This window comes from Cadophora gregata, assembly GCF_030347475.1.
Source record: "Cadophora gregata isolate MNR1 chromosome Unknown scaffold_12, whole genome shotgun sequence".
In the NCBI taxonomy this organism is placed as follows: Eukaryota; Fungi; Ascomycota; class Leotiomycetes; order Helotiales; family Ploettnerulaceae; genus Cadophora; species Cadophora gregata.
This window is the reverse complement of record NW_026695935.1, coordinates 850,013-874,664: the sequence shown is the minus strand read 5'-3', so window position 1 is coordinate 874,664 and position 24,652 is coordinate 850,013. Positions and strand designations below refer to the sequence as shown.

The 24,652-nt window shown below is 48.6% G+C and overlaps 9 protein-coding genes across 9 annotated transcripts; 2 read left to right on the top strand and 7 right to left on the bottom strand.

Moving 5' to 3' along the window:
- Positions 1–79: 79 nt before the first annotated feature.
- TOM70 (TOM (translocase of outer membrane) complex component) lies at positions 80–2,527 on the bottom strand. The gene is made up of 4 exons (XM_058496418.1): positions 2,116–2,527; positions 1,091–2,054; positions 570–1,043; positions 80–520 (listed from the first exon to the last, which is right to left on the bottom strand). Exons 1-4 carry the CDS (start codon positions 2,299–2,301, stop codon positions 273–275), a joined length of 1,872 nt encoding a protein of 623 aa, XP_058353669.1. The 5' UTR covers positions 2,302–2,527; the 3' UTR covers positions 80–272.
- A 2,691-nt stretch (positions 2,528–5,218) lies between these two features.
- Positions 5,219–6,213, bottom strand: ONS95_003128 (uncharacterized protein; the record flags this gene model as incomplete). The annotated part of the gene is made up of 5 exons (XM_058496417.1): positions 5,219–5,409; positions 5,460–5,550; positions 5,607–5,734; positions 5,799–5,888; positions 5,943–6,213. The coding sequence occupies 5 exons, from the start codon at positions 6,211–6,213 to the stop codon at positions 5,219–5,221; spliced, it is 771 nt and encodes a 256-aa protein (XP_058353668.1).
- A 48-nt stretch (positions 6,214–6,261) lies between these two features.
- ONS95_003127 (uncharacterized protein) lies at positions 6,262–7,920 on the bottom strand. The gene has a single exon (XM_058496416.1). The coding sequence runs from the start codon at positions 7,623–7,625 to the stop codon at positions 6,483–6,485; it is 1,143 nt and encodes a 380-aa protein (XP_058353667.1). The 5' UTR covers positions 7,626–7,920; the 3' UTR covers positions 6,262–6,482.
- A 69-nt stretch (positions 7,921–7,989) lies between these two features.
- ONS95_003126 (uncharacterized protein) lies at positions 7,990–10,203 on the top strand (the record flags this gene model as incomplete). Its single annotated transcript, XM_058496415.1, has 6 exons — positions 7,990–8,082; positions 8,138–8,325; positions 8,375–8,393; positions 8,441–8,790; positions 8,837–9,506; positions 9,569–10,203. The coding sequence occupies exons 2-6, from the start codon at positions 8,161–8,163 to the stop codon at positions 10,201–10,203; spliced, it is 1,839 nt and encodes a 612-aa protein (XP_058353666.1). The 5' UTR covers positions 7,990–8,082; positions 8,138–8,160.
- A 983-nt stretch (positions 10,204–11,186) lies between these two features.
- On the bottom strand, positions 11,187–14,423 carry CHS1 (chitin synthase I; the record flags this gene model as incomplete). Its single annotated transcript, XM_058496414.1, has 4 exons — positions 11,187–11,889; positions 11,941–13,814; positions 13,870–14,096; positions 14,405–14,423. The coding sequence occupies 4 exons, from the start codon at positions 14,421–14,423 to the stop codon at positions 11,187–11,189; spliced, it is 2,823 nt and encodes a 940-aa protein (XP_058353665.1).
- Positions 14,424–15,616: 1,193 nt separating this feature from the next.
- ONS95_003124 (uncharacterized protein) lies at positions 15,617–16,101 on the bottom strand (the record flags this gene model as incomplete). The annotated part of the gene is made up of 2 exons (XM_058496413.1): positions 15,617–15,877; positions 15,928–16,101. 2 exons carry the CDS (start codon positions 16,099–16,101, stop codon positions 15,617–15,619), a joined length of 435 nt encoding a protein of 144 aa, XP_058353664.1.
- A 1,137-nt stretch (positions 16,102–17,238) lies between these two features.
- SED4_1 (vesicle formation at the endoplasmic reticulum) lies at positions 17,239–19,433 on the top strand (the record flags this gene model as incomplete). The annotated part of the gene is made up of 4 exons (XM_058496412.1): positions 17,239–17,268; positions 17,530–18,257; positions 18,320–19,039; positions 19,118–19,433. 4 exons carry the CDS (start codon positions 17,239–17,241, stop codon positions 19,431–19,433), a joined length of 1,794 nt encoding a protein of 597 aa, XP_058353663.1.
- A 349-nt stretch (positions 19,434–19,782) lies between these two features.
- On the bottom strand, positions 19,783–20,793 carry ONS95_003122 (uncharacterized protein; the record flags this gene model as incomplete). The annotated part of the gene is made up of 1 exon (XM_058496411.1): positions 19,783–20,793. One exon carries the CDS (start codon positions 20,791–20,793, stop codon positions 19,783–19,785), a length of 1,011 nt encoding a protein of 336 aa, XP_058353662.1.
- A 571-nt stretch (positions 20,794–21,364) lies between these two features.
- On the bottom strand, positions 21,365–23,712 carry SLY1 (Vesicle trafficking between the ER and Golgi; the record flags this gene model as incomplete). Its single annotated transcript, XM_058496410.1, has 5 exons — positions 21,365–22,022; positions 22,068–22,917; positions 22,967–23,352; positions 23,401–23,617; positions 23,673–23,712. The coding sequence occupies 5 exons, from the start codon at positions 23,710–23,712 to the stop codon at positions 21,365–21,367; spliced, it is 2,151 nt and encodes a 716-aa protein (XP_058353661.1).
- Positions 23,713–24,652: the final 940 nt, after the last annotated feature.

Here is a 24,652-nt window from a genome sequence, read left to right as displayed (position 1 = left end):
CGACTCACAAGGCATTCACAACTTTGAATCAGCATGGGTAAACCTGAAGTACAGTGGGAAAAGTGCGTCATTCGTCTTTACTCTACACACTCTTACCTCGAGTGGAGTATTAGTTACATATGAACGAACAAAAGGTTGTATCGGTTATCCACAACCGCCCAGCTCAGCTCCTTCCTTCCTAATCGTACCGCGCATAATCAAAATGCACCTATTCCTCCCTCTATCCCCAAACGGGAATCAAAATCCTTACAAAACCTCCACTGTCAAGTTTTTTAGCGGACAGGTGGTGCTCCCAGACCACCCCCCATGCCTTGCAGCTTGTTGGCGAGTCTTGGGTACTTTTCTTGTACCTCGAGCTGTGTTCGTGTAGCCTCTGCGTATGACAGGGCATTGACAATCTCGCCCTCGGTTCTTGAAAGTTCGGCGGCTCGCTCAAAATATTTCAGCGCTTCTGTGACCTTGCCTTGTTGAAGCAAGAGTTGTGCCATGGTTGCAACGGCAATGTCGCACTCGGGGTCGACTAAAGCATGGTTAGCGCTTGTTTATTATTGTAAGCGATATTGACTTACTGATGAGCGCCTTTTGGCAAAGCTTCTCGGCCTCGGCGAAATCCTGCTTCCATTGGAATAGTGCGAGGGCCTTGTTGATGAGAGGTAGAACATTCATGCCCAGAGGTTTGGTTTGCTTCTCCATTTCCACTGCAGTGTCGAACTTCTCAATGGCTTCTTGGTACTTTTGCTGATCCAGCAACAACTCTCCATAGTAGTTGTATACATCTGGAACCTTATCGAAATTCTTGATGCACCGGCGGAAAGTAGCCATCGACGAGGCGATAGATCCCATCTTATATTGCGTAACACCAAGTTGAATGTGGGAGAAGATGAAGTCTCTGTCAAGATCGATGGACTTTTGGTAATCTTTCGCGGCATCCCCAAATTCTCCAAGAATAAAGTGCAATTGGGCACGGTGGTAGTAGATATCGGGATCATCGTTGTTTTGTTCCATGGCTTTCTCGAAGTCCTCAGCAGCAAGATCCTTCTCGCCTGTAAATTTGTTAGTCAAAGTCAATTCAAACAGCCTTTCTTCATACCTAGCTCCAGGTGCATGCTAGCACGCTTGATAAAACTTTGTGTGAGGGCAGGTTGCAGATCAACACTCTTGGTCAAATCAGCAAGAGCCTCGCGGTTCTCTCCACGAAGATATCTGAATGTGCCGCGCATGTTGTACGCGAAGGCCTCGTGGTCACCAAGCTCACCGAGCTCCAATGCTTTGTCAAAAGCTGCTGCGGCTTCCTCATATCCATCTCCAGTCTTCTTCTCCATTGCTTGTAGACCGTGTTGCAATTGTCCCATTCCGGTACCTTCTTCGATTTCGGCATCCAATTCCAATCCAGCTGGCGGAGGTCGAGCACGGAAACTTTGGAGGTAGTTCGTGACAAAGGTTGGACTAGGCAGACGCTTCTCCTTGCTTGCAAGGATCACCTTGCCCTTGGACTCAGCGACCTTCTTTAGCAGACGTTCAACAGCTTGAGCGCTGGTTTCGTTGCGGAATCCGTCGATAATGCAGCTGGCGGTAAAATCAAGGAGGGCTTCGCTGAACTTTTCCAGATGTTCATATGCATTTGCCCGTCTGTTCAGCGCCTTCACGTATTCGTTGTCGAGGTTGATAGCGGCTGTGGTATCCTCAATGACCTTCTCCCATTGACCAAGAGCATTGAAGCATGCAGCACGGTTGGAGTAGAAAATTGGGTCGGGCTTGCAAATGATAGCTTTGCCATATAAGTCAATGGCTTTAGTGTAGTCCTTGGCTCCATATGCGGTGTTTCCGGCAGCCTTCAACTTCGCAGCATAATCTTTTCGTTCCTGCTCGGAAAGTTCTCCAACAGTTGTCTCGTCCACCTCGGGAAGTTCGTCTACTGATTCGACAGTTGGAGTCTTTGGCTTAGGTTCGACTGTGCCCTTCTCGAGATCTGCTGTCTTCTTCTCTTCGTCCTTCTTCCTTCTCTTCTCCTTCTTCGACTTCTTGGGCGATTCTCGTCCGATTGTGTTAGTTTTCTGCAGACGCTCAATGTTAGTGATGCTGTCGTCATCCAGGGGCGCATCATTGTCAACATACTGAATCAGTCAAGTAATATGCAACACCAGCTCCCGAAACAACGACTGCTACCCCAGCAATTGTGTAGACGACGGCCTTATTCTCTGACGCCCACGTCGTTATTCGGTCCCATACTGATGATGGAGGTGTCGATGACGCGAAATCTGGGAAAGGCTTCCCAGTAGGAATTGGGCCTGGGGCAGCCATGTGGAAACAAATGGATTATTAAGAGAAGATAGAGAGCAACAAGAAGAAAGAAACGACAATGACTGGATTGGTCGGTGGCAGGAGTTAGTAGATCCGGTGACGATGGCACAAACAGCTCTCTTGCCTCTACGTCTGCTTCGAAAAAGTTCCGCGATCCAAGCTCAGCGCTGGGTTGGCTCACCCAGCTCGGCAGGCGGCTGCTGATTCGCCTCCAAGCCTGATCCAGGACCACGCTAGCCGAAAAGATTCAAACTTGATCTGAGCTCGCTTGGTGTCGATCCAGAAACACAATCACAATCACAAACACGAATACAAACACGAATACAAACACGAATACAAACACGAACAAACATCTCCTGGTTCGACATTTCAAAATCACCGAATCATTATTTGTCTTGAGCACAATTATTTTGCAGAGATATTAGTGGGAAATCGTTGGCCTCAGCCGGTTGCGAAGTCGAAAAATAATTCGCGACTGACTAGCTTGGACCTCCAGGTTGCTTGTGTATTGCTCTTCTTGCCTTTAAATCCATCAATTAATGCTTGTCAGCTTGCTATTTACAAGGAACACTGGGCTGCAAGTTGCTGTGACATGTCGTTTCAAGGGAGTGACCTCCGTCACGAATCTTCCAGTCATGCCTGTCATCTTGTTCTTTAGCTCTATTTACATGACTTCATCCATCTCAAAATGATAGCACATGGACCATCATAATATCTATGGAGTCTTTCTTTGTCCGTATTTATATTTAATCTTGTAACGGTCTGTGGTGAGCCACGGTACCCTTCAGAGTACTAGTTCAACAGCTTTGGGTTGGCTGAAATACATGTCTCCACCACATACCACCGAGAATGGTGGCAACGCTCCAAGCAGGGGTCCAACCTAGTAGCACTTCTTCGAGTTCAATCAAGTCCCTCAGTATTACTGCTTAATGAATCTCACGCGCTCCGTGTCCATTCGTTGGTAGCTTTGACTGGTCTCACGTGGCAAGGTTCAAATCACTAGAACGAATCATATGAAGACAACAACACGCATTTATTTTTGTATGTCTGCTGAGTGTCAAAAGCATTAAAGTAACCTTCCATCTCTTCCTCTCGTGCACAAGAGTCGAATTCGAAAAGTCCTAGGTCGTATCCAGGTCGTAAAGGAGGAAAAAAGTGCAGTCCGAGCAGGGACCTTATCCATGTCGTCTGCCTAGTGTTCATCAAACGTCCAGCATCGAATTGAAAGTTGCTGTATTGCAGCTAGGAGGCCTTCTTGCCTCCATTATCCCCGTCATTCTTTCCTGCCCTGGAACCTCCGAACTGTTGACGATGTGGTGGCATAGCTAGTGTCTTGTTGCTGGCTCGCTAGAAGTACCGGAGGCGGGCTGGAGTGAGGTATCTAGCAGCGCTGGACTGTGCAGAAGGACCCGCCTGCGCGTTGTACTGTGCAAAAAGATCCGCCGGCGCGTTGGACGGTGCAGAAAGATCCGCCCGCGCGTTGAACGGTGCAAAAGGATCCGCCGAGTCTCTGGACTGTGCAGAAAGATCCTCCGCGCTTCTGAAAGATGCTTGGAGACATGATGATTGATTTGGTTGGTCTGAAAGACTAATTGGTGTGGATAGTGTGTTTGAGAGTTTGTGTGTTTGGAATTGTATGTTGTGTTTGATTGAACAAGAGAGGTTATTCTGCGAGCTGAGCGGGGAGACTTAATAGAAATACGGGGGACTGTTCTTCAAAAGCCACCAGTCCATGACTATAAAGAGAAACATAAAGTCTGAGGAGAGCTCAGAGCCTCTGAACAATGAGTTACGCATTTGGGCAATCACACCGGCAAATCTCAACGTTTTGGGGCGTTTTCTAATATCCTCAAGGCATTTACTAGCCTCCTTTCCGTCTTGTTCGGACCAGGACTCCGTTTGATTAAGGCTATCCAATAAAGCAATATTGTTTCTCTTTGAAGATCATGCTGGCGTTCTAGATCCTGTAAAGAAGAAGTTGGTGATTTTCATAGGGGAGGCTTGATATTGTTCTCCTAAGCGAGCCTGTTGGTATTATCTCGCCACTAGTATTGTTCTTCTGGTGAAAGACCAATGAGCCCCTTTCCGGCCGTCGGACTGTGAGATTTGAAGCCATGTGCCCTTGTAAAATATTCCCAGGAATCTTGAATTGATGGCAGGGACTCAAATGAGCCCTCACGGGAAGAGCCTGGCCAAACCGTCCGAGTTCTAGCCAGGAAATGGAATCAATGAGACTCTTCAGCGACACCGGCCTTTGTTTCAACCATACTCTAAGAATTCTCACGGCTCAAGAGCGTTCAACTTGGTTTCGTCCATGTACTAACGATCAGGAATACACCAGGTCCGGTATCCTTGGGTTTCGTTGCATCCACCTGTACAGATGCGTCGGTGAGTTGAGTATGCACTTTGCTTGTCATTGTTTACAACGGAGTATTGCGATTAATGAAGTTTTCGGCACGTTCCTAAGAACTCTCGAGTAGTATTATTCCTTCTTTTGGGTGAAAATCTTAGCCTCTCATGTCATGCCTTATCCGGATTCGCAGGACGGCATTCGATCACGGCTCAAAAGTAGCCCTTCTGAGGGATTGGTATTGGATTTAATGGTTTACAAAGGATACTCGATACACATTAGTCTTATGTGAGGGTAGAATAAAGTCATAGCTTCTACTGTAGTTGTTTTCGAGCCACTGAGAGCACCCAAAGCCCCGAAGGCGTTGCTGGCGCAATTACTAGGAGCCACAATCTGTATTCAGGTCTGGGTACTCTAAAAATCAGGATTATTCTTCCTTCATCACGAAAAACATCAAAGAGATATGCTGTATTAATGCAATGGGGGAAGAGCTTACCCCTTCGACATGCCAGGATTCAGTATAATGATCAAAAGTATTCATGTGTATGTTCAAGATATACAGCAGGTTCAAAGCAGAATTCCAGCTTTATCACCTGATCTATTCTCAATAGCCCATTCGCGAATAGCATCCCAGTCTCGACACTGATGTGTGGAATTGGCCCCAGTAAATCCCAAGCGGCGCTCAATACCATCAGAACCCGTAACAGCTTCCGCATAATCAAGCGTAGTATCGCCTGCACAGATGATAGCTTGCCTTACTGCGCAACAGTAAGCGATCTTATCAGATATTGATTGGGATGTAGCTCACTGTAGTCAATGCAATGATACTCATGCCCATCGCCGGCGAACCGCGATTTGTCTCTCTTCTCGTACTTCATTATTACGTGTCTAATAACTGCCTGGATAATTGTTAACAATGTTGGAATAGTCTAAGAGACATCTCTAGACTTCATACCAAGCAGTGAAGCTGATGCATGATTGACAAAGAATAGATTTCGCCTTCTTCAGGATCAGATTCAATGGCTTTGCTCTGCGGCATATCGAACCTCCTCGGATAAGGTACACGTATGAATCCTGAGCCAACTGTAATCCACCGTTAGTAAGGTTATCAAGACATGTACATATAAACAATAACTAAACAACTTACTCGGCATCATATCATTCCACAACTCATCACCCTCAGGTCCGTTATCTTCATACTTGGTTGGAAAGTCAAACTTCATTTCCTTCATCGGAACTAGTCTCACAATCAGAACCTGCAGATAAAAGTTGCAGCCTAACTTCTTCTTACTGTCAGGAAGAAAGGCTTGTGGTGGGAGAAGTCCAGCTTCTGATGGAGACCAATCCATGCCTAACACACGCTTCCCTCCGTCCCAACTCTGTCCAACGGCGAACCCAAGGACAAAGCAAATCACCGCACTTGCCACCAATCCAAATACAGCCATTAGTGTACTGCTTCCAAGGCCATCTTTGCGAGAAGCATGGGGATTCGAGGCGTGCTCGTCAAGCGGTACGGCTGTGTATTGTTCCATGGGCATTGCGAGACACCTCCACGGACGCATTTGACAACGAAAACTTCAAATCAAGACACAAAAGTGTAAGATGTCATTACCTGCCTCTAGTATGGTATTGGCGTAAAGCTAATCCGGCTCGGCATCTTTTAAATGCGTCTCCATTTGTGAGGGCATGGATGCCTTCATTTATCCACAACAGCCTGAACCGGCTTTCCCTGGAGCACGTGTACAGCAAAATACGCACATCCACCATTCAGCACACCAAGCGACTTAGTGACAGGTCAGTTGTGAAGATAAAATTACAAGCAAAGTTTAGATTACTTTGTAATGCTGGCTGCCTCATCCTCTGCTAGCATGCCTTCGATTTCACGATCTCCAAACCAGGTCTTGACACTGTCTATGATCTTATCCAGTTCGTCTCCTCCCTCCATCACATCGTCGAGATTATGAACACTAAGTCCACTCCGATGATCTGTAACTCTCTGCTGTCCCCAATTATATGTCCGGACTTTGTCTCCTCTGCCCATCTTTGCAACGCCAATGACACCTCTTCGCAGCTTGATTACTTCTTCTTCTCTTGCCTCTCGCCTGGCTTGAGCAAGCTTTGATCTAAGCAACTGCCATGCTCTCTCTCGATTTTTATGCTGTGACCTAGAATCCTGCATACTAACCACGGTGTTCGTTGGTATATGCGTCAAGCGGATAGCAGAATCTGTCGTGTTGACATGCTGGCCACCTGCACCTCTCGCTCTCATAACATCCGTCCTGACATCCGTGGAATTGACATAATAGTCACTATTCGGATCATTCAAATCCGCCTCCCACATCTCTTGACCCTCACTACCTGTCGTAGGCAGACTAGGTAAGACAAGGACACCAACAGCACTTGTGTGTGTCCTCCCCTTACTCTCTGTAGCCGGCACACGCTGCACTCGATGCACACCAGCCTCACTACGTAGCTTTCCATATGCGCCAGGGCTGTCAATTTCGAGAATAGCTTCCGCAAGAGGAGATTCGCCGCTGGCATCTGAGTCTCCATCCGCAGTTTCGTATTTTAACAACGATGACCGCATACCCTTCCGCGAGCAGTATGCTTTATACATCCGCAGCAAATCGCCCGCAAACAAAGCTGCTTCACCACCTCCAACACCCGGCCGTATCTCAATCAAACATGGCATGTCCTCGAAAGGGTGTTTCGGCGTAAGAGCAGTCGACAGTCTTCGTGACAGGCCATCCAATTCCTCACCCGTCACAGCCAAGTCTTCTATTGCGAATTCGCGAAGTTCTGCTTCCGTCGTGGGATCATTGAGAAGCTTCTGTAGCTCATCCTGCGTACTGCGAGCGCTCTCCCATTCTTTTAGAGCCTCCGCCACACCTTTCAATTCGCCAACCCTTTTCGCGATCTTCGCATCAAATGTCTCTGGGCTTTCCGTACTCAATCGCTCGTGCTCACTGGCCATATTGCGCGCTCGCGCGAGCAACGCTGGGGAAAAGGAGGCATGGCTTTCTGTACTTGCTGTTAGCCAATGCTGGAATATTGATGAGAGATGTGTACTGACTGGCGCTGGAGAATCGTAGCAGTCTCCGTCTACCAGGCTTCAGGCATGTGTTTATACATCGATGACAGATCCAAGGGGCTCCAGACATACTCGATCGTTATCCTGCAAGCTCCTCTAGAATGTTCATGCTGTCCTGGAAATTGTTTGAAGGCGGTGAAGTTCCTGGCGATTCTGCCAACCAGGGGGTTCGCTTGGCAGTGACATCAACAATGACTGTCGCTCGCATCATAGCCGAGTCAGGTTCGCCGAGGCCTTCTAATAACATCTTTAATTATATAATCTTTATCTCAATTGATCGTTGCGTAAATTCCAACTTTAAATTTCTTGTTCACTCTCGACCTATCCCAGAGTCTTTGAGGCAAGTACAACTCATGATGGCCCTCAACTGCACTTATTTACATATCCGACGGCAGTTCCAAGCTCGCCACTTACAGCCATGCCTCTCAATGTCAAATCCATATATCCGGCCTCAGAGCCTCAATTCCAACATTTTCCCAGTAGAAGAAGTGTAGTGCATAGTACAGAGGGCATGATAGCCTGTACACAACCTCTAGCAGCAAGATGCGGGCTCAAAATATTAGATATGGGTGGCAACGCTGCTGTAAGTTGAAGCCCCCCCACTTTCAAGTTTAGAGTCTCATATTGAGTAGGATGCCGCGGTTGCAGTTGGTTTGTTTTGACTCCATATGTACTGAAACCAGCTGACGATATTGAAGCTGCTGGCTTGAATGTAACCGAACCTACCTCGACTGGAATCGGCGGGGACATGTTCTGTCTTTTTTATGATGCCAAGACCAAGAAGATCTCAGCTATGAATGGCTCTGGCCGTTCAGGAGCAAAATGTACTCTTGAAGCTACACGCAAAGACCTTGGTATCAAAGATGGTGATAATGGTGAGATACCTTTGGACAGTGTCCACGCTGTCACTATTCCAGGTGCAGCTGCAGGATGGGTAGATACAGTGGAAAGATTTGGCAGTGGAAAGCTTTCCATGGAGCAGATCTTGACTCCTGCTATCGAACTTGCTGAGAGAGGATATCCAGTGTCGGAAGTCTCGTCACGACTGGTATTTACCCCTCGATGCCTATTGTACTACTACTCACATGAAACAGTGGACAGCAGGAGCAAAAATCCTTCAAAAGGCCTCACCAAATTACGCCGAACTACTCAAAGCTGACCCATCGGCTCCCAATGGATACAGAGGGCCTCTTCCAGGAGAACTTATTAAGAATCCCAACCTCGCTCAAACGTTTCGCACACTCGCCAAAGAAGGCAAGAAAGGTTTCTATACAGGGCGAATGGCTGAATCCATCATCAAAGCTACACAAGACCGAGGTGGCTTCCTGACCCTTGCCGATCTAGAAGCACATCTCAAGGCAGGCACCGAGCCAGTAGAACCAATCTCCTACGTCTTCAAAGGCCAGAATTACAGCAAAACTCACACCGATTTTGTAGATGAAACCTCAGGCCAAGGCACAAAAGAAGATGACCATGGTGTCGAAATCTGGGAACATCCACCTAACGGACAAGGTATTGTCGCTCTTATGGCTCTCGGCATTTTTGAAGCTCTCGAAGAGAGCGGGAAGATCCCAGTTTTTAAACCAGAAGATCACAATTCTACTGAGTACTTACATGCTGTTATTGAGTCTCTGCGCATTGCTTTTGGCGACGCGGCTTGGTTCATCTCAGACCCCGCGCATTCCAAAGTTCCCTCTGCAGACTTAGTGTCAAAGGCCTACCTCGCCGAACGAGCAAAGCTGTTCAATCCCCTGAAAGCATCAGGTCAGTGCAACTAAGCTCCCTTCTCCCAAAAAAGCGAACAAATCCTAACACCCACCGATCAGACAAAATCCACGACCACGGCAGCCCAGCTCACAACCCCAGCGACACCGTCTACTTCGCCGTAACCGACAAACACGGAAATGGCATCTCCTTCATCAATTCCACCTTCCACTCCTTCGGCTCAGGCATCATCCCCCAAAATTCCGGCTTCACAATCCAAAATCGTGGAGGCGGCTTCCGCCTCACTCCAAACCACCCCAACTCCCTCGCCCCCTCCAAACGTCCCTACCACACCATCATCCCCGCACTCCTGACAAACGCTCATGATGGCTCTCTCCATTCCGTCTACGGCGTCATGGGCGGTTTCATGCAGCCTCAAGGACACATTCAGGTCCTGCTTAACATGCTAGCGTTCAAGCATAACCCGCAGGCTGCGCTTGATGCTCCGAGATTCTTGATTGGTGCGGAGGAGATGCCGGGGGACGGGAATGGGAGGACGGTGTTCTTGGAGGAAGGTATTAGTGAGGACGTGGCGGAGAGGTTGAGGGGGATGGGACATGAGGTTAAAGTTGTCAAGGGGTTTGCAAGATCGCTGTTTGGGAGGGGGCAGTTGATTAGAGCCCATGTTGAGGATGGGGTTGTGGTTTATTCCGGGGGAAGTGATCCGAGAGGTGATGGGGCCGCGTATCCTGGTTAGGTGAGCGTTGGTAAAAGAAAATTGGAGAAGAATAGATGACATGGGATGCGGGATGAGAGATCTTGAGAGGGAGGGCGGGTGTGGCTGCTTCGATGTACGTACAGTAAACAATCGGCTCCACATAAGCGAGCGGCTCTCGACCGATGAGAAAAGTAGGCATAAAGGGTAAACTGAATACAAAATGCAATGAATTTGACGCAAACACCCGAATCTGGACTTGAGATCCACCCAATCACTCTACCAGAGCGGATCAGATCGTAGGCCAAGACAAGTTCTGTCCGGATTTTGGACAATGAGCCAGACCTAGATCTTTTCCGGGACGCGTAATCTCGGTCGCCGCAGCCCTTTGTACAATCCTTAGTCATTGTAATGTGAATGAAGAAACGATAACCGGTTTCAACTCGTGGCTGGGAATAGAAACAGAAAGAGATGCATGTTCGAAAGAGGAAACTTACGAGATGCTCTCTTAGCAATGCCGCCGATGTTGCGGAATGGGGGTAAAACGATCATTGCCAATGAGAAACGATTCCGACAAGTTCATTTTTAATAAGGGTATATTCATTCATCCCAGGCATCTACATACACCACCGCCTCAGCCTCGCGGTTACGTACGCCTTCAGCACGGCATGTCAAAGTCCAGTCGTTTCCATCTCATCCAATCAAGTGGATCTCTGAACTGCTGTCCTATCTTGCCTTTGATATCGTTTGAAGAGACGAAATGGACGGAATAGAGAAAAGAAAATCGCTTGTAGTCAAACACCGATGATACACCCAAGGAGGTAGGTAGGTAGGTACTCAAACAAGAGGTAGACGATCTTCTTAGAAAGGTTGTCATCCAGAGTATCGTGCGATAAAGAAAAAGGTTCAACGCCCATATGGTGAATATGATGAGCCAATGTAATCGAACAGTGTCCAACACGCCGGTTCATTCCTTAGTTAAAGTGAGGTATCATATCGTATCTAATCGTACCCAATATCGTCCCTTAAACGCCTCTGAACATTCGGACGACTAAGAACCACATTGCACCAATGAATTTGAACGCTGAGAGACCAGCCACGGACCACAGAACGACGGCCAGGTAAATGGCACTTCTCTTGTCTGCCGAATCTTTGGTTGTATCAATACGGTCGAGGCCTGCGGTGCTGAGAACAACTGCGACGAGTCCGAAATTGCACATGAGCCAGAAAAGGACGACTTGAGAACGGAATCCTTTGTAGTAATCTTCCTGGCGCTCGCTGGCGGACATCTCACGCTTCTCTTCGGGGGCTTTCGAGGCGAATGCGCGCATTTCTGCTTCGTATTGTGCATTGAGATCGCCATCATCCGTGGGGATGTTGACGTCGACCTTTCCACCAGGCTTGAGAGTTGCAGATGGCAGCTTTTCGGCCTTGTCATCACCTTTGGTACCCCAAGTGATGTCGTGAGTGTTGCAGAAGGCGTAGACGTTGAGAATGTTGATGTAAGTTGGTGTGAGCATAAGGTATTGGATGAAAGAGGTGAACATGTGCCATGGGTCGAAGAAAAGGAATGACACCACGAACCACAGGAGGTATGTCGAAGCGAGAGAGACGATTAAAGTGTAGAATATTTGGTTCTTGAAGATATCCGCGACACTGAACTGGCCATCCGCGAGCTCGGTTTGGATGGACTTGACGGTGATGAACACAGAAGCAAACATTAGGTAACTGTAGATGATTAGCTCATAACGCAGCATGACGGTAGAATGGATTATTTACGCCATGATGAAGCCCCAGAAAATGACCATGGACATATATGCCTTGTTAGATCCTTGTGGTCGATTGCCAAGTGCCAAAATAAAGCAGGTTAGCAGAGTGAAGAGGTATAGCCACTCAAATACAACACCAAGGACCTTTCCAACATTTCCTAACAAGTTGTCTGCTCCCAGAGACGTAGTCAAGATGTGGAAAACCAGGTAGAAATTTCCAATAGCGAACCAAGCAAACAGCATGCTGATAGTCGTGTATGTGAACTCGATCAAGAACGCAATCTTCCGTAAGAAGCTGTGATCGCTTCTGAACAGTTGATAGAAGTGCACCAAAGAGTAGACAGCGGCGAAGAAACTTCCGTTCAACCATCTACGTCTTTGTAGGATAAATTCGGCCATAGTATCTGGAACATCGGTTTCTCCTGTGGCTGACTTGACATATTGAAGAATCCAGTGGCAATTTCGTTTCGAAACCAGCTCGAAGCACAGAATACGATCCTCGGCAAGGTACATATTGGCGGTGAAAATACCAGCATTGGCACCGTGCATCTTCTCACCAGCGAAGTACTTTTCCAGAGGTCCATTTCCAGCCTTGTCGTTCTGTAAAGCAACATAACGGTATGCTGAAAAGGCACCAGGCAAGACTGAAATGAATCCAAAGGCAGATTCAAGTGGCTTGTCCAAGATGTTACTCATCTTGTACTCGAAATTTTGCGTGGCAACCAGGGGGTTAAGCAGATTCTTTCCTCCAGGTCCCAACATAGCCTTGATCTCTCCACAAGCCCCTCCACACATTGGCTCCAGGTCGAAAGCTTTCCAAAGCTGGTAGATTGAATCCTTGCCAGGCTTGGTACCCGCATCGATAAGGACGCAAATGTTAGGATCCAGAACACGCCCAAATGCTTGAAAGAACCATCTATGCGAGTTGATCTTCTTCTGATTCTTCTCCTTTAGACAGAAGAGCATCTGCACAGGTTGTTGCTTTGGTCGGAGCTCAACCAAGTCTTTCTTGGCAGAAATGCTGACTTGCGTTGTGTACTCGTAGATATGGGCCGTCACGTCCTTTCCATTGACTTGCTGCTTGGCAATTCCGTCTTGGTAGACTCCCATACCAGCCAACACAGCTCTCGTTCGAGGGTTGATCTTGGCACGACCATCGCTTACGACACAGACCACGATCTTCTTCCAAGCATCCTTTCCCCAAGTTTTACTGTCCTTCCGTGAGCACATGTATTCAATATTCTTGAAAACTCCGCTCATCGTTCGGGCAAACAGTACGTCATCCTCGTTGTACATGGTTACGACAATAAACAGCTCGGTATGTCTGGGCTTTGCGAACAATCTCTGTCTCAGTGTAAAGCGCTCTTCGTAGAAATCGCTGGGGTCGCATGTCGCTGCCGTATATCGCATATGGGTAAACTCATCTCGCTCAGGTGGCTGAGCATGGGGAACCTGGTTCAAGAGCTTGGGTGGGATAGGACAGTCAAGAACGAGATTGCCATTAAAAAGTTGTACCTCTTTCACTGTCTTGTATCTCTTAAGAGTTGTTGGCTGGGGAGTTGCTGAAGGGGATACTGGGGCACCATCGTAGTCTTTGTAGCCTGGAGCACTGTGAGGATCTGGTCCAAAGCCAGTATCGTGTGCCTGGAGTATTGGACGGTTGTCATCGTGATCATCGTAATAAGGGTCGGGGTTTGAAGGATAATTTGTCAGAGGATGCTCTTCGTGTGGGGAAGGCTGGTATGGGGGTTGGTAATAGGCATCGTGGTGTTGTTGGGGGTTGAGCGAGTAGTCTTGTCTGTAGTTATGGTTTGGATCGAGGGGGTAACTTTGTTCGTATTCCTCATTGTGACCATACGAGTTGTCGATGTTCTCAACCGAATACTAAATCCTCCAGTCAGCGGCACAGCCAATCTCGATCTACATTATAAGAGCATACCGTGGGTTGTGCCTGCAACCGGTCGCTAGGGGTTTGGCGTCCAGGACCCATAGGAATCTCTAGATTGTGTCTGCCAGGAGCTGGTGATCCGCTAGGTCTGCCATATGGCGACGCATCTTCGAGTTGATACCCTTGATGCAGTGGATGACCAGGTGAAGGCGTCCGGCCTGAATTTGGGAGGTTGTTCATATTGTAGTAGTCGTCCTGCTGGCCTTGACCAGCGTGATCTAGAGTTGAGAGATGTCAGAAGCTTTATCGTTTGCGGTAATGAAGTCGCAAGATCGGTCCTCGAGACTAGATGCTGCTCCTGTACTACGCAGGAAGGCTGAGCGTCTGAGGGTTCTCGATGATGCACTTCAGAGACTCTGTGCGCGGCACTACGAAGATGCGCATAGGGGAAGATCAAGGAGTGAATGGAGAAGGGGAGGTGGTATAGACGAGGTGCCGGCCGTATTATTCACGGCGTCTATCCTCCACAATGGCAAGGAAAGGGTGACTGGGAACATCCAACTCTCTGTGGAATTTAGGGACATACCTAAACGATTATACGACATGGTTGAGTGATGCCCCCAGTATGCGGCGGGGTTCTTCTTTGTAGGAAGATTCTCGGAGGGGGTGGGAGAGGAATGGCACCGGGCTCAATCTGCGCGCAGAAATGATGGACTCGAAAGAATGGAGCCCCTTATTTTTTTCTTCTTCTTCTCTGAGCGCTGGCAGTGTAAACTCTGAGTGTGGAAGAACGTGGCGATGGCAGGGCGACGTGCGATGTGATTCGGAGGAGCGAGTGGGAAGGTCAGGAATGGTGAGTTTCGGGAGAAGAGCGAGGGAGGGAAGGGTTGCAGAGGCAGGGGTTTGTTTACTTGGCCAAGACGGGGGCCTGCGTTTCAGAGCTGATCGGATAGGATAGGCAGATAGGGTCCAATTTAAGTTAAGCTACGAAATGACGTCCGCACTTGGGATGGAGAAGCGCACCGAGTGCGACTGAAGATATGTGACACTGACAGTAGTAGTGTTTTAACAAGAGGATGGATGCAGTACAGGTTCTGAGGAGATGCACGTCTTTTTCACGATTTCTGACAAGGGTCATGCGAACAGCCAGTCTTCGATTCTACCCCGGCCGGCTCGAGCCCGGCAACAACAGGGCAGCAGGGCTGGCAGGCTGGATGCTTGCGGCGGGCTGGTGCAGTGGTGAGAGCTGAAAATAGAAAGGGCCGCGTCAAAGTCCACCGCCGAAGCCACTACTCTCGAGCCACAGCAGCACGCTGGCCAATGACTGTGTCAGTTTTGCATCGACCGAGGCTATGCTGAGTATCAAACCATCGTGGGGACATCGACTCTTTACTTTTTGGGCAGAGCTGCGAGACCGTTTATTGCTTAGTATTTCGCTGTTTCGCCTCATGCCCTTCCTGCCTCACAGATCTAAGTGACTGACTTCGCTGCGCCTTGTCTTCGGGAAGATAAGGCAAGGCATTGTGACGCCACACAAGACTCTTTCTCCCCCGCAATGATGCTGAGACACTGGTCACAAGATTGGTCTGTTCGTTCTCTACGACATCAGGAAACAGAGCCGTTCAAGCCGTTGCCTTTGTGGATAACGGCAAGGTTCTTGGCTCGTCAAGCAGGCTGTTCGAACATCTGAATATCTGAATCTCTTCGCACCGGGTATCTTGTGAGAACGAGGACGAGCCTCCACAAATCGTCTTCAAAGCCAATAGCTCCAGCCTCACCAAGACAAGGCTCAGAACCATCAAGCCTTCACATCCGGGAAGGTGTCCTTCAGAAAATTCTTGGAGAACCTCATGCACTGCTCATAAGCTATTTCAAATCCATCACGGGCCCCATAATACGGGTCGTCAACCTCCTCAGCCCTCTTCTTCCCAGCGAACTCTCCAAAGAGCATGACCTTAGCCTTGCCGCCACCACGTTGATGGATACGTTGAAGATCACGAAGGTTGTCCCTATCCATCGCGAAGATGTAGTCAAAATTTTGGAAGTCTGAGACGTGGATCTGCAAAGTGTTAACCAGCATGGCAATATGTCAGGACTTGGGCAACCCACCTTGCGAGCTGCATGTTCATAGTCCGTGATACCATTATAGTCAAGCGTTGACATAGTCCTGGAGTCAGGGCTGCTTCCTGTATGATATGCACCAGTTCCACAGCTATCCACAACAGATACCAAAGCCTGATAAGGCGGCTTTGAGACGATAGACCTGAATATTCCTTCGGCCATCGTCGAACGACATATGTTGCCCAAGCACACGAATAGAACCGAGATGGGCTCTGTAGTGGAAGTCATGACGGTGAGGTTTGGTTGGTTGATGTGAGGCTGGTATTTGGGTGTCAAATTTCTTAATCTGCTCGAAGATTGGCTCTTGATCGACAGGAACAAGTTGCGGGAAGTTACATTGCATCTACCGTAAGCGACGTTTTAGCTTCCAGCACCAATGGGCATCATTGGCTGCAGTCACGGAGGGGAAGATGGGGAAGAATTGATCATCCTTTTCTGTTGTTGATCTCTTCACCCCTCAAATTAAACGGTGACAGTGAAGCATCACAACTGGACAGCGAGGATTCGAGGGATTCTTATGCTCCTGGATCTTGTACCAATCTCTTGGTAATCGAATCACTTACGAACTGGGTGACATAAGTCCGTGCTCGACAGGCTTAAAACCAACGAAGTCTAAATTCAATTAACTTCATTGACGAATCTACCATCTACAGCCTTATCTCTCTGTATTACGAGACGCATCTCATATATAAGTGCCTTTGTTGTATTGAAAGGCCTTCGAAAAAAGTAATTCGACCGAACTGGTAGTGCTCCTTACAGAAGCGAGTCAGCCTGGACTTCTGTCACCCAGTTCCCTAACGTCACTCTCCAGGATCCACAGCCTGATCGATATACTTCGGTCGGCTGAAGCTGCGAAGATAAGGTATTGCTGCCATAATCCCTCCCTGTTCCAGTAACATATCGACATGCTAAACTAAAACAGCAGGTGGATATTGCTTGCATCAACATAAAGTTCGGGAGTTCTGCCACCTTCCTGAAAAGCTGCAGAGCCTTGTAGTAGCTTTCCGGGCACCTTTGGATGAATGTCTACACCTTCGCTATCGTTTATGGGCAATCGCTCGAACATGGTGTCTAAAGTTTGGCAAGGTACAACACATGCTTTTGTGCCTGTGTGCCACATGATGTGTCCGTTATCACCAAAGAAGGATACGCAACTTGGCATGTGTAGCTAAGCTCATAGATTTGCTTATTATATCATGGCACCCCACCTTGTCCTGGAGTCGCTCTTCTCGTTTCTACGCTTGTTTCTTGGTTGCGCTGTTGTGTATGAAAATTGAGTCTAGGGAAGTGTTGCCCGATATGCGTTGCGTTTCTCTTCTGGCCGTCTTGGTAAGTAAGGGCTCGTCCTTGTTACTTCTCTTAGCAGGAACCTCTTAAGCCTGTGCAGACCCATACTTGCTTCACAGTGTGACTCTTGATGGCTCAATTGATATCCTTCTGAGACGAAAAGCCTTCAAGAACTTTGGTGAGGTCGAAAACTTGCAAATCATCTCCTAGTTAGAAGTTCTGTAGACTTGAGCAGTCAGGTCCATGCTCGTCCTGGGGCTTGGAGAGCCTTTTCATACATAATCAAGCCATTAACAAAGTTAGGCCTGCGCGAGCACTACTCTAGCAATTGCTCCTCTTGTAGTCTTCGAGTCGCTGCATCGAACACCTCAAGGATGGACTCAATTACATCGACCAGACCCGGAAACACTGCTCCATCTCCGAATCGCAGTCCACATGCCTGATCACGATCTCTTCGAAAAGACCCTGTACGACGTATCAACACCAGATCATCCAAGCTATGGGCAACATCTCACCCACGAAGAAGTACGGGCTTTAGTGCAGCCAAGAGACGCTTCGACCCAAGCAGTGCTTGCCTGGTTGAAAGCATCTGGAATTCCGGAAACTGACATCAAAGACCAAGGAGAATGGGTCAACTTCAGAGCCTCTGTCAGCAAGGCCGAGGCCATGATGGGAGCGACCTTCTACTACTTCTCCCTAAATGCGGATAAACGCCATAAGAAGCAGATCCGAGCGTTAAAATATTCCGTCCCAGAGACTCTTGCTCCACACATTGCAATGGTACATCCCATCACACGATTTGGACAGCTCAAAGCTCAGCGCATCGCAACCTTCACCACAGAGTACTACGCAAATCTCGACAGCATCCCAGAGGCGCCTCGCATTCCTAACCCTTCCCTCAACGTCACGGCTTGCAATGCAATCATTACTCCAGCTTGTCTAAGAGCACTTTACAACATTGGAGACTACAAGGCGGATCCTGCTGTGAGCTCGCAACTCGGTGTCTGCGGATATAATAACCGATGGGCCAAGTACAACGCTCTGATGCATTCCTCAGAAAATACGCACCATATGCTGTAACCCAGAATTTCAGCTATGCTCTTGTGAACGGTGATTTAGCGACCCAAAACGACACAGTCACCAGCGATCTTGAAGCGAACCTTGACATTCAATACGCCGCAGCCCTCGGCTTCGAAACAAACATCACCTACTTCTCAACAGGCGGTCGTGGTCCTCTGGTTCCAGATCTCGACCAGCCAACCCAAGCAGACAATGCAAACGAGCCATATCTCGAATTCCTGAGCTATATACTCGCCCTACCCGACCGTGACTTGCCTCAAACAATCACCACCTCTTACGGCGAAGACGAGCAGAGCGTCACAGAAGGCTATGCCCGAACGGTATGCGATAATTTCGGCCAACTCGGCCTTAGAGGCGTTTCAATACTCTTCTCCAGCGGCGACTCTGGACCTGGTTCAGCTTGTCAGACCAACGATGGCAAAAACACTACCCGCTTCATGCCTAAATTCCCTGCATCTTGCCCATACGTGACGTCCGTCGGAGGAACATATCACGTGCAGCCTGAAATCGCGGCCTCGTTTTCCTCGGGCGGGTTCAGCGATCTTTGGGCACGGCCAAGATGGCAAGATGCGGCGGTAACTGGGTACCTTCGTATTCTTGGGAATAGGTGGAAAGGGTTATATAATCCTAAGGGTAGAGGATTCCCGGATGTGGCGGCCCAGGCGCTTCGAATCCAGATTATCAATCAGAATAAATCGGGTGTCTTGACTGATAGACTTGTCGGTGGCACTAGGTACCTATCTATTTCCTCCTCCCACATTACCACTGCTCACTGCTTTAACTTTACACATGGACTGACACTGTCATTAAGTGCGTCGGCCCCATCTTTTGCAGGCATAGTCTCCCTCCTGAACAACGCACGCCTCTCCGCAGGATCCAGGCCCCTTGGTTTCCTCAACCCCTGGCTCTACTCCATCGGTAAGAAAGGCCTCACGGATATTGTAGACGGTGGTTCCACAGGCTGTACGGGAGTTGATCAGTACTCTCATCTGCCTGCGCCGTATGTTCCTTACGCGGGTTGGAATGCGACGAAGGGGTGGGATCCTGTGACTGGATTGGGAACACCTAATTTTGGGATGTTACTGGATTTGGTGGAGAAGAAGCATCATCTAGGGCATATTCATTAAGGGTGGTGAGGTGTGGTGGTGTGAGGAGGTCTGAGAGGGAGGGCGTGGTTGTTACTCGCTTAAGGAGATGGTAAGCTGGAGGCTCCTTGCTTAGAAGAATCTGCAGTCTGATAAAGAAGCGAGAGAATGATACCACTGGTTCGCATTGCTCTCATAGAACGCTACTATTCCCACTGAATGTGCACTCTTTCCCTGGGACTTTGTGTCAAGTATGCCGTCTACAACTCGTCTTTCCGTCATTAAGTATATGAAGCTTATCACCTGCCAGCCCTCTTTTTCAGATTAGCTTGAACCTCTCTCCAAAAGTTCTCATCCACATTTCCAGCCCTTCTCCATCCCGTCCACTCTACTAACCCTCTTCCCAAGGCTGCCTCCCACTCCCCAATACCTCCTCCACAAACCTCCTCTCCTTCCCCATCCCATCCACCCCAACCCACTCAACCCTCCTACTCCCCACTCCACTCTCCCTCCTCACCCTCTCACCCTCCTCCCCATCCTCAAACCACCCCTGCTTAACCCCCCAACACCACCTCCCCGCCCTCTTCCCCTTCAGCAAATCCCCACACCCCATCCCATCACCCACCCAAACACCAAATCCCCTCTCCTTCTCACCCCTCCTTACATCCTCCGCCCTCACCGCATCATACTTCTGCCGCCGTTCAACTTGCATATACCCCGGATCAATCCCCACATACTGCACCCTATGAAGCGGGAAGCGCAAAGCAGGGATATGTAAATCCATAAATCTCGCGCGTTTGAACTCGTGGCTTATGATAGTCATATTCAAGGGCCAAGTGCGAGTGCGTTTAAAGAATAGAAGGAGCGAGAAGAGGATGTTGTGATAAGAGTCGAGGGCTTGTTCATCTATTAGAATCCTATCATTTAAATCCTCACGTGTGGACTCGTTGTTATGATGAGTTGTTTGGGTTTCGGGTGGTAAGATCCCCCAGAATGAGTTGGCGAGACAGTAATCTAGGTAGGAACGTGCTTCGGATTTGTTTATTTCGGGACGGGTCTTGGAGCCGGAGAAGATGAGGAGAGAGTCTGGTGCTGGCTCTGAAGCTGAGCTTTGGAGCTCATCTGACGTTGTTGATGAATATGAGGATGAGGATGAAGCGAGAAGCTTTAGACCTGCTTGGATGTGCTCTATGAAGGTGGGGACTTCGTCGGTTTGAAAGGGTGCTAGGAGCCAGTTTGAGGGGTGAGAGGGGTCGGTGCTGGATGAGGATTGAGATGAAGAAGATGAAAGTGGTGCTGGGGTTGAAGACCCGGTATAGATTGCGTGGCAGCAGACTATTATTAAGTGGGTTGGATGGGTGTGAGTGTGCGTTAAGGAAGTGGAGGAGGAAGAGGATGGCATTTTGAAGGATGTTCCCTTTGTGGTGCCAGCGTTTGTGGTTATCTGAGATCAATTAATGTGGAGTTGTATTAGACGAGAATCAATCAATAGGTGAGATGTGAAGATCTTGGAAGTATGCAATGAAAGATGTTGTGGTGGGTGCAATTGAGGTGTGAATGGTGATCGACCGGCTCGGATCGAGCCGCTTCAGCTCGTCTAGGTTTGAAATGTCAAATGTCTTCCCGTACATTACTGGTAGAATGTCTCGCGGCCTATACCTTACGATCTACCTACCTCCAATGAGAAGACCAACTTCTCAGATTGCATGTTTTGAATGGCCTGTTGCCTTATACATTGCGTTAGTCTGGAAGAACAGCAAGTGTACCTCTCTGATCGATGGGCTGGGCGATCAGACTGGGAGGGGGCCAAAAACCACCGCAGCATATGCCGTTAAGACTCCAATCATTACCGCCGACCTGGGCAGGCCACATCACTCTCGCTGTTAAGATAGTACAGAAGTCAGAAGCAAGGACTTCGGAATATCACATCTTTGATATTCTAACACGTCTATTATCTGGGACTATCAAGCTAACTAAGCAGCTTCACGTCCCAACCTTTCCAACTCCAGCTTCAGAAATTCTTCAGCGTTGATGATCTCCGAACTTCCGTACACAACTCTCCTCTTACCAGCGCCCTGAGAAGCACCGCTACCACCCGCACCGGTTCTTTTCGCCCACTCTTGCAAATTTCCATACTCGTCCATGCTTCCGCCCCCGACAGTGAAAACAATGGCTTCACTGAAACCCTGCCTCCTCTGTCCGAACGTCGCGCTCATACCAGGTCCCATACCTCCTGGCATCTGATCTCCTTTCCTCGCTGCGCTAGGCGGAGGCATGGTGCCTCTAGCATTTGCGCTCCGAGGGTCGAAATAGAGGTAGTTTTCCGTCTTGGCAATAGCGCTGCTGCTGGCACCTGCAGGATCCATAATCGATTCTGTGATTTTGGTTACTGTTAAGTCGCGGTTGACAGGCATCAGATTTTTGACACCCGAGATCAAGTTTTCGAAATTGGCGCTGAAGTTAGCACCGAGGTTTCCTCCGATGCCGGATTCTTGGATTTTGGATGTTATGCTAGAAAGGCCACCAAGTCTGCTTCCGAAACCACCAAAGAGACTTCCAGAGTTGGAGGTTTGTGGCGTGGACTGTGAGGGTGCAGAGGTCATCATTGTCATGCGGGTTGTTGCGCGGACTCTGAATAATGTTAGATTATTCGGTGGACGATGCAAAATGACTTACTGTTTGACATAAGCTAGAGAGGAGGTATCTGCTCCAGCTGTCTTCAACAGCTCCTCATACTTCTCCATCTCAGCCCTTGAGACGTCTTGTTCCGTGCTGAGAAACCATATGATGAACAACCTCAACTTGTCTGTTGGCTCAGTTCCTCGATCTGCACCTTCTAATACTTCTTGAATTTGTTGCTTGTTCAGCTTTGTGACATTCTCCTCCATTTGGAAGAAGTTGTCCAGCTGTCGATTCTTAATACCATTTAGTAGTCCAGCCAGAATATTCATGTGCATATCAAGCGTAGCTTTACGCTCCCGGAGCTCAGGCAACAAGGTGATAGCAGCTTTCAGGTGCTGTGCAGAAGCACTTGTGTCGTTTTGAAGATCTTCTATTGATGAAGCTCCAGTCTTCTTCGTTATTTCCGTTGCATCATCCTTGTATCTGCTCAATTCTGCATCAATATCTTCTGCAACTTGTGGAAAAGGCATGCTGGCATTTTTGCTCCAGAAGAAGTCATTCGATGTCAGGTCATATGCCTTTTTCGTCGAACCTTTGGCTGGGTTGTTTTCGTCTACTGGTGTCTCAACCGTAATCCTGTTGAGCTTCATCTTTAAGACATCATGCACCAGTGATTGGTATGTCCAAGAATGTGAGAGCATAGGAATTAGGTCTACATTTCGATCGAGAATAATGAGTACCGGTCGCGAAGAGGAGGTACCCGAAGCTGTCGAGGGACGATTCCCTTGAGACGAAAACAGATTGTCTTTCGAATTCAGAATGTGGTCTCGCAACTTTCGATCGAGCTTCGCTGCAATCATTTCTGCTGCTGCATCTCTAGGGCAGCGTATAATCGGCATGACACCTGCTTCAAATTAGCTTCATCGTATCACTGTCCTAGGACTAATCCGTACCCATTGTAGCCATCACACTGAACAAACCGCTCACAATCCTGTCTATAACATTATCTAGCTCTTCGTCCTTGGTCCGCGCACTATTCAAGGTCCAATATGTATTATCTTTCCGCATTCCCAAACTGAACAAATCTGGCTCCCCAACAATGAAGTTGAGGTATTGGTCGTAAAACTGTGCAATGCTTTCAGATGTTCCAGATTCCGCCGTTTGTCTGGCGAAGTCTTCGAGGAGGGGTCGAGGTATCGAGGAGAGGAAATTGATGTATGCTGGAGAGTACAGTCCACGTGAGAGGTCGGAAGTGATTGATGTGAGATTTGAAGCTGTAGGTTCAACAAGATAAAGAACTGGTACATCTGGTATTGGATGGCGGGAAGATGATATGTGCCTGATCGGATTAGCATTTCTCTATAGCATTCCCTACTTCCACACATACATGTGCATTGTTACTCCCCATGTCCGCAGATCACTAACTCGTAGGACACTGCTAATGACATCCCTTCCAAGGTCGTCAAAAACGAGTACCTTCCAGATAGGATCTCCGTCGGAATTTAGGATTGGCGCAGACACAGTTGCGCCATTGCTCGTAAGATCGTGGTCGCCAGAAGATTCCTCGGAGTCATGGTTCAGATTTAGCATGCGCTCGATCGATCCTATAGTTGTCCATTAATAAAATGCATGCTTTCAGAAGCTCTCGCATCTACTTACTGATCTGGCGGTCCCGCAGGGAGTTGTGGCTTGAAGCCATGGTTAGTTGTGATCTGATGGCTGGAAATCAGCCAGTTTTGGAGAGAAGTGTCATGCAATCTTCTGCAGCTTAAATGAGGTTCGGAATATGTAGTTTATGTGGTGTTGATTTCAGGACAGATCGCAGGGCAGGTACAGAAGGCAACATGTTCTGTTTACTCGCGCACCATGAATTCGAAGTGTCGGCTTCCGGTGGGTGACTAAGACAACTCGGACTAGTGCTAAATCTGCCGCCAGGTGCCAGCTCCGACCTTTTCTTTCAACCTCAGCGCTCTCCTCTCCAACATCCAACATCGCCCCATCGTCTCTCTCTTTCACGACTCATCTTCGCCCATCAAATCAATTGCCAGGCCAAATTCCGACATCTCTTCGGTCATCATGGCCACGACTCTTAACAGATACAAATGATCGTACTTATTGAACTGCACAAGTGACCGATAGAACAAGGGTTGCGTGCGCGCGCTTCGTGGAAGAGCGGCTCGCATTTAGACAAGCAGAGCAACGCAGAGCGAAGCAAAGCAAAGCAAAGCAAGAACAGGGTATGGTGACACCTTAACAATCTACAAGTCTTCCACATCCTACCTATATCCATCCCCTGGAGGCGAAAGGCATCGCATCGCCCGCCCGCCCAGATTCAAGTTCCCAGCTGTGTGCTGTGTTGTCCCGAAAACCCCTCAAACTCCTCAAACTGCCTAGACACGAGCTCGCGCTTTTGCCTCTGCTACTGTAGGAGTCGAAGGTCGCCACGAGCAGAACAGCCAGTACAATTCAAATATATTACAGAAGGACCGGTGCAGAGCCAGCATCGCGATTGAAAAGCCCCCTGCTCTATTACACCTGTGGACTGAAGATCGTTCTTTGCATGGCACTGCGGTGCGCTGCAAAACAAGATCACGTCCCATAGGCAGTACGGTCTGGGGTTCGCCGTGTGCTGGTCGGCC

What these genes read in the sequence shown, in the direction of transcription:
- TOM70 (XM_058496418.1), bottom strand. Translation starts at nt 2,301, where the DNA reads ATGGCTGCCCCAGGCCCAATTCCTACTGGGAAGCCTTTCCCAGATTTC. An exon ending in TAGCATGCACCTGGAGCTAG is followed by an intron (nt 1,044 to 1,090) that starts GTATGAAGAAAG and finishes ACAAATTTACAG; the next exon opens with GCGAGAAGGATCTTGCTGCT. An exon ending in TTGCCAAAAGGCGCTCATCA is followed by an intron (nt 521 to 569) that starts GTAAGTCAATAT and finishes ACCATGCTTTAG; the next exon opens with TCGACCCCGAGTGCGACATT.
- ONS95_003127 (XM_058496416.1), bottom strand. Translation starts at nt 7,625, where the DNA reads ATGGCCAGTGAGCACGAGCGATTGAGTACGGAAAGCCCAGAGACATTT.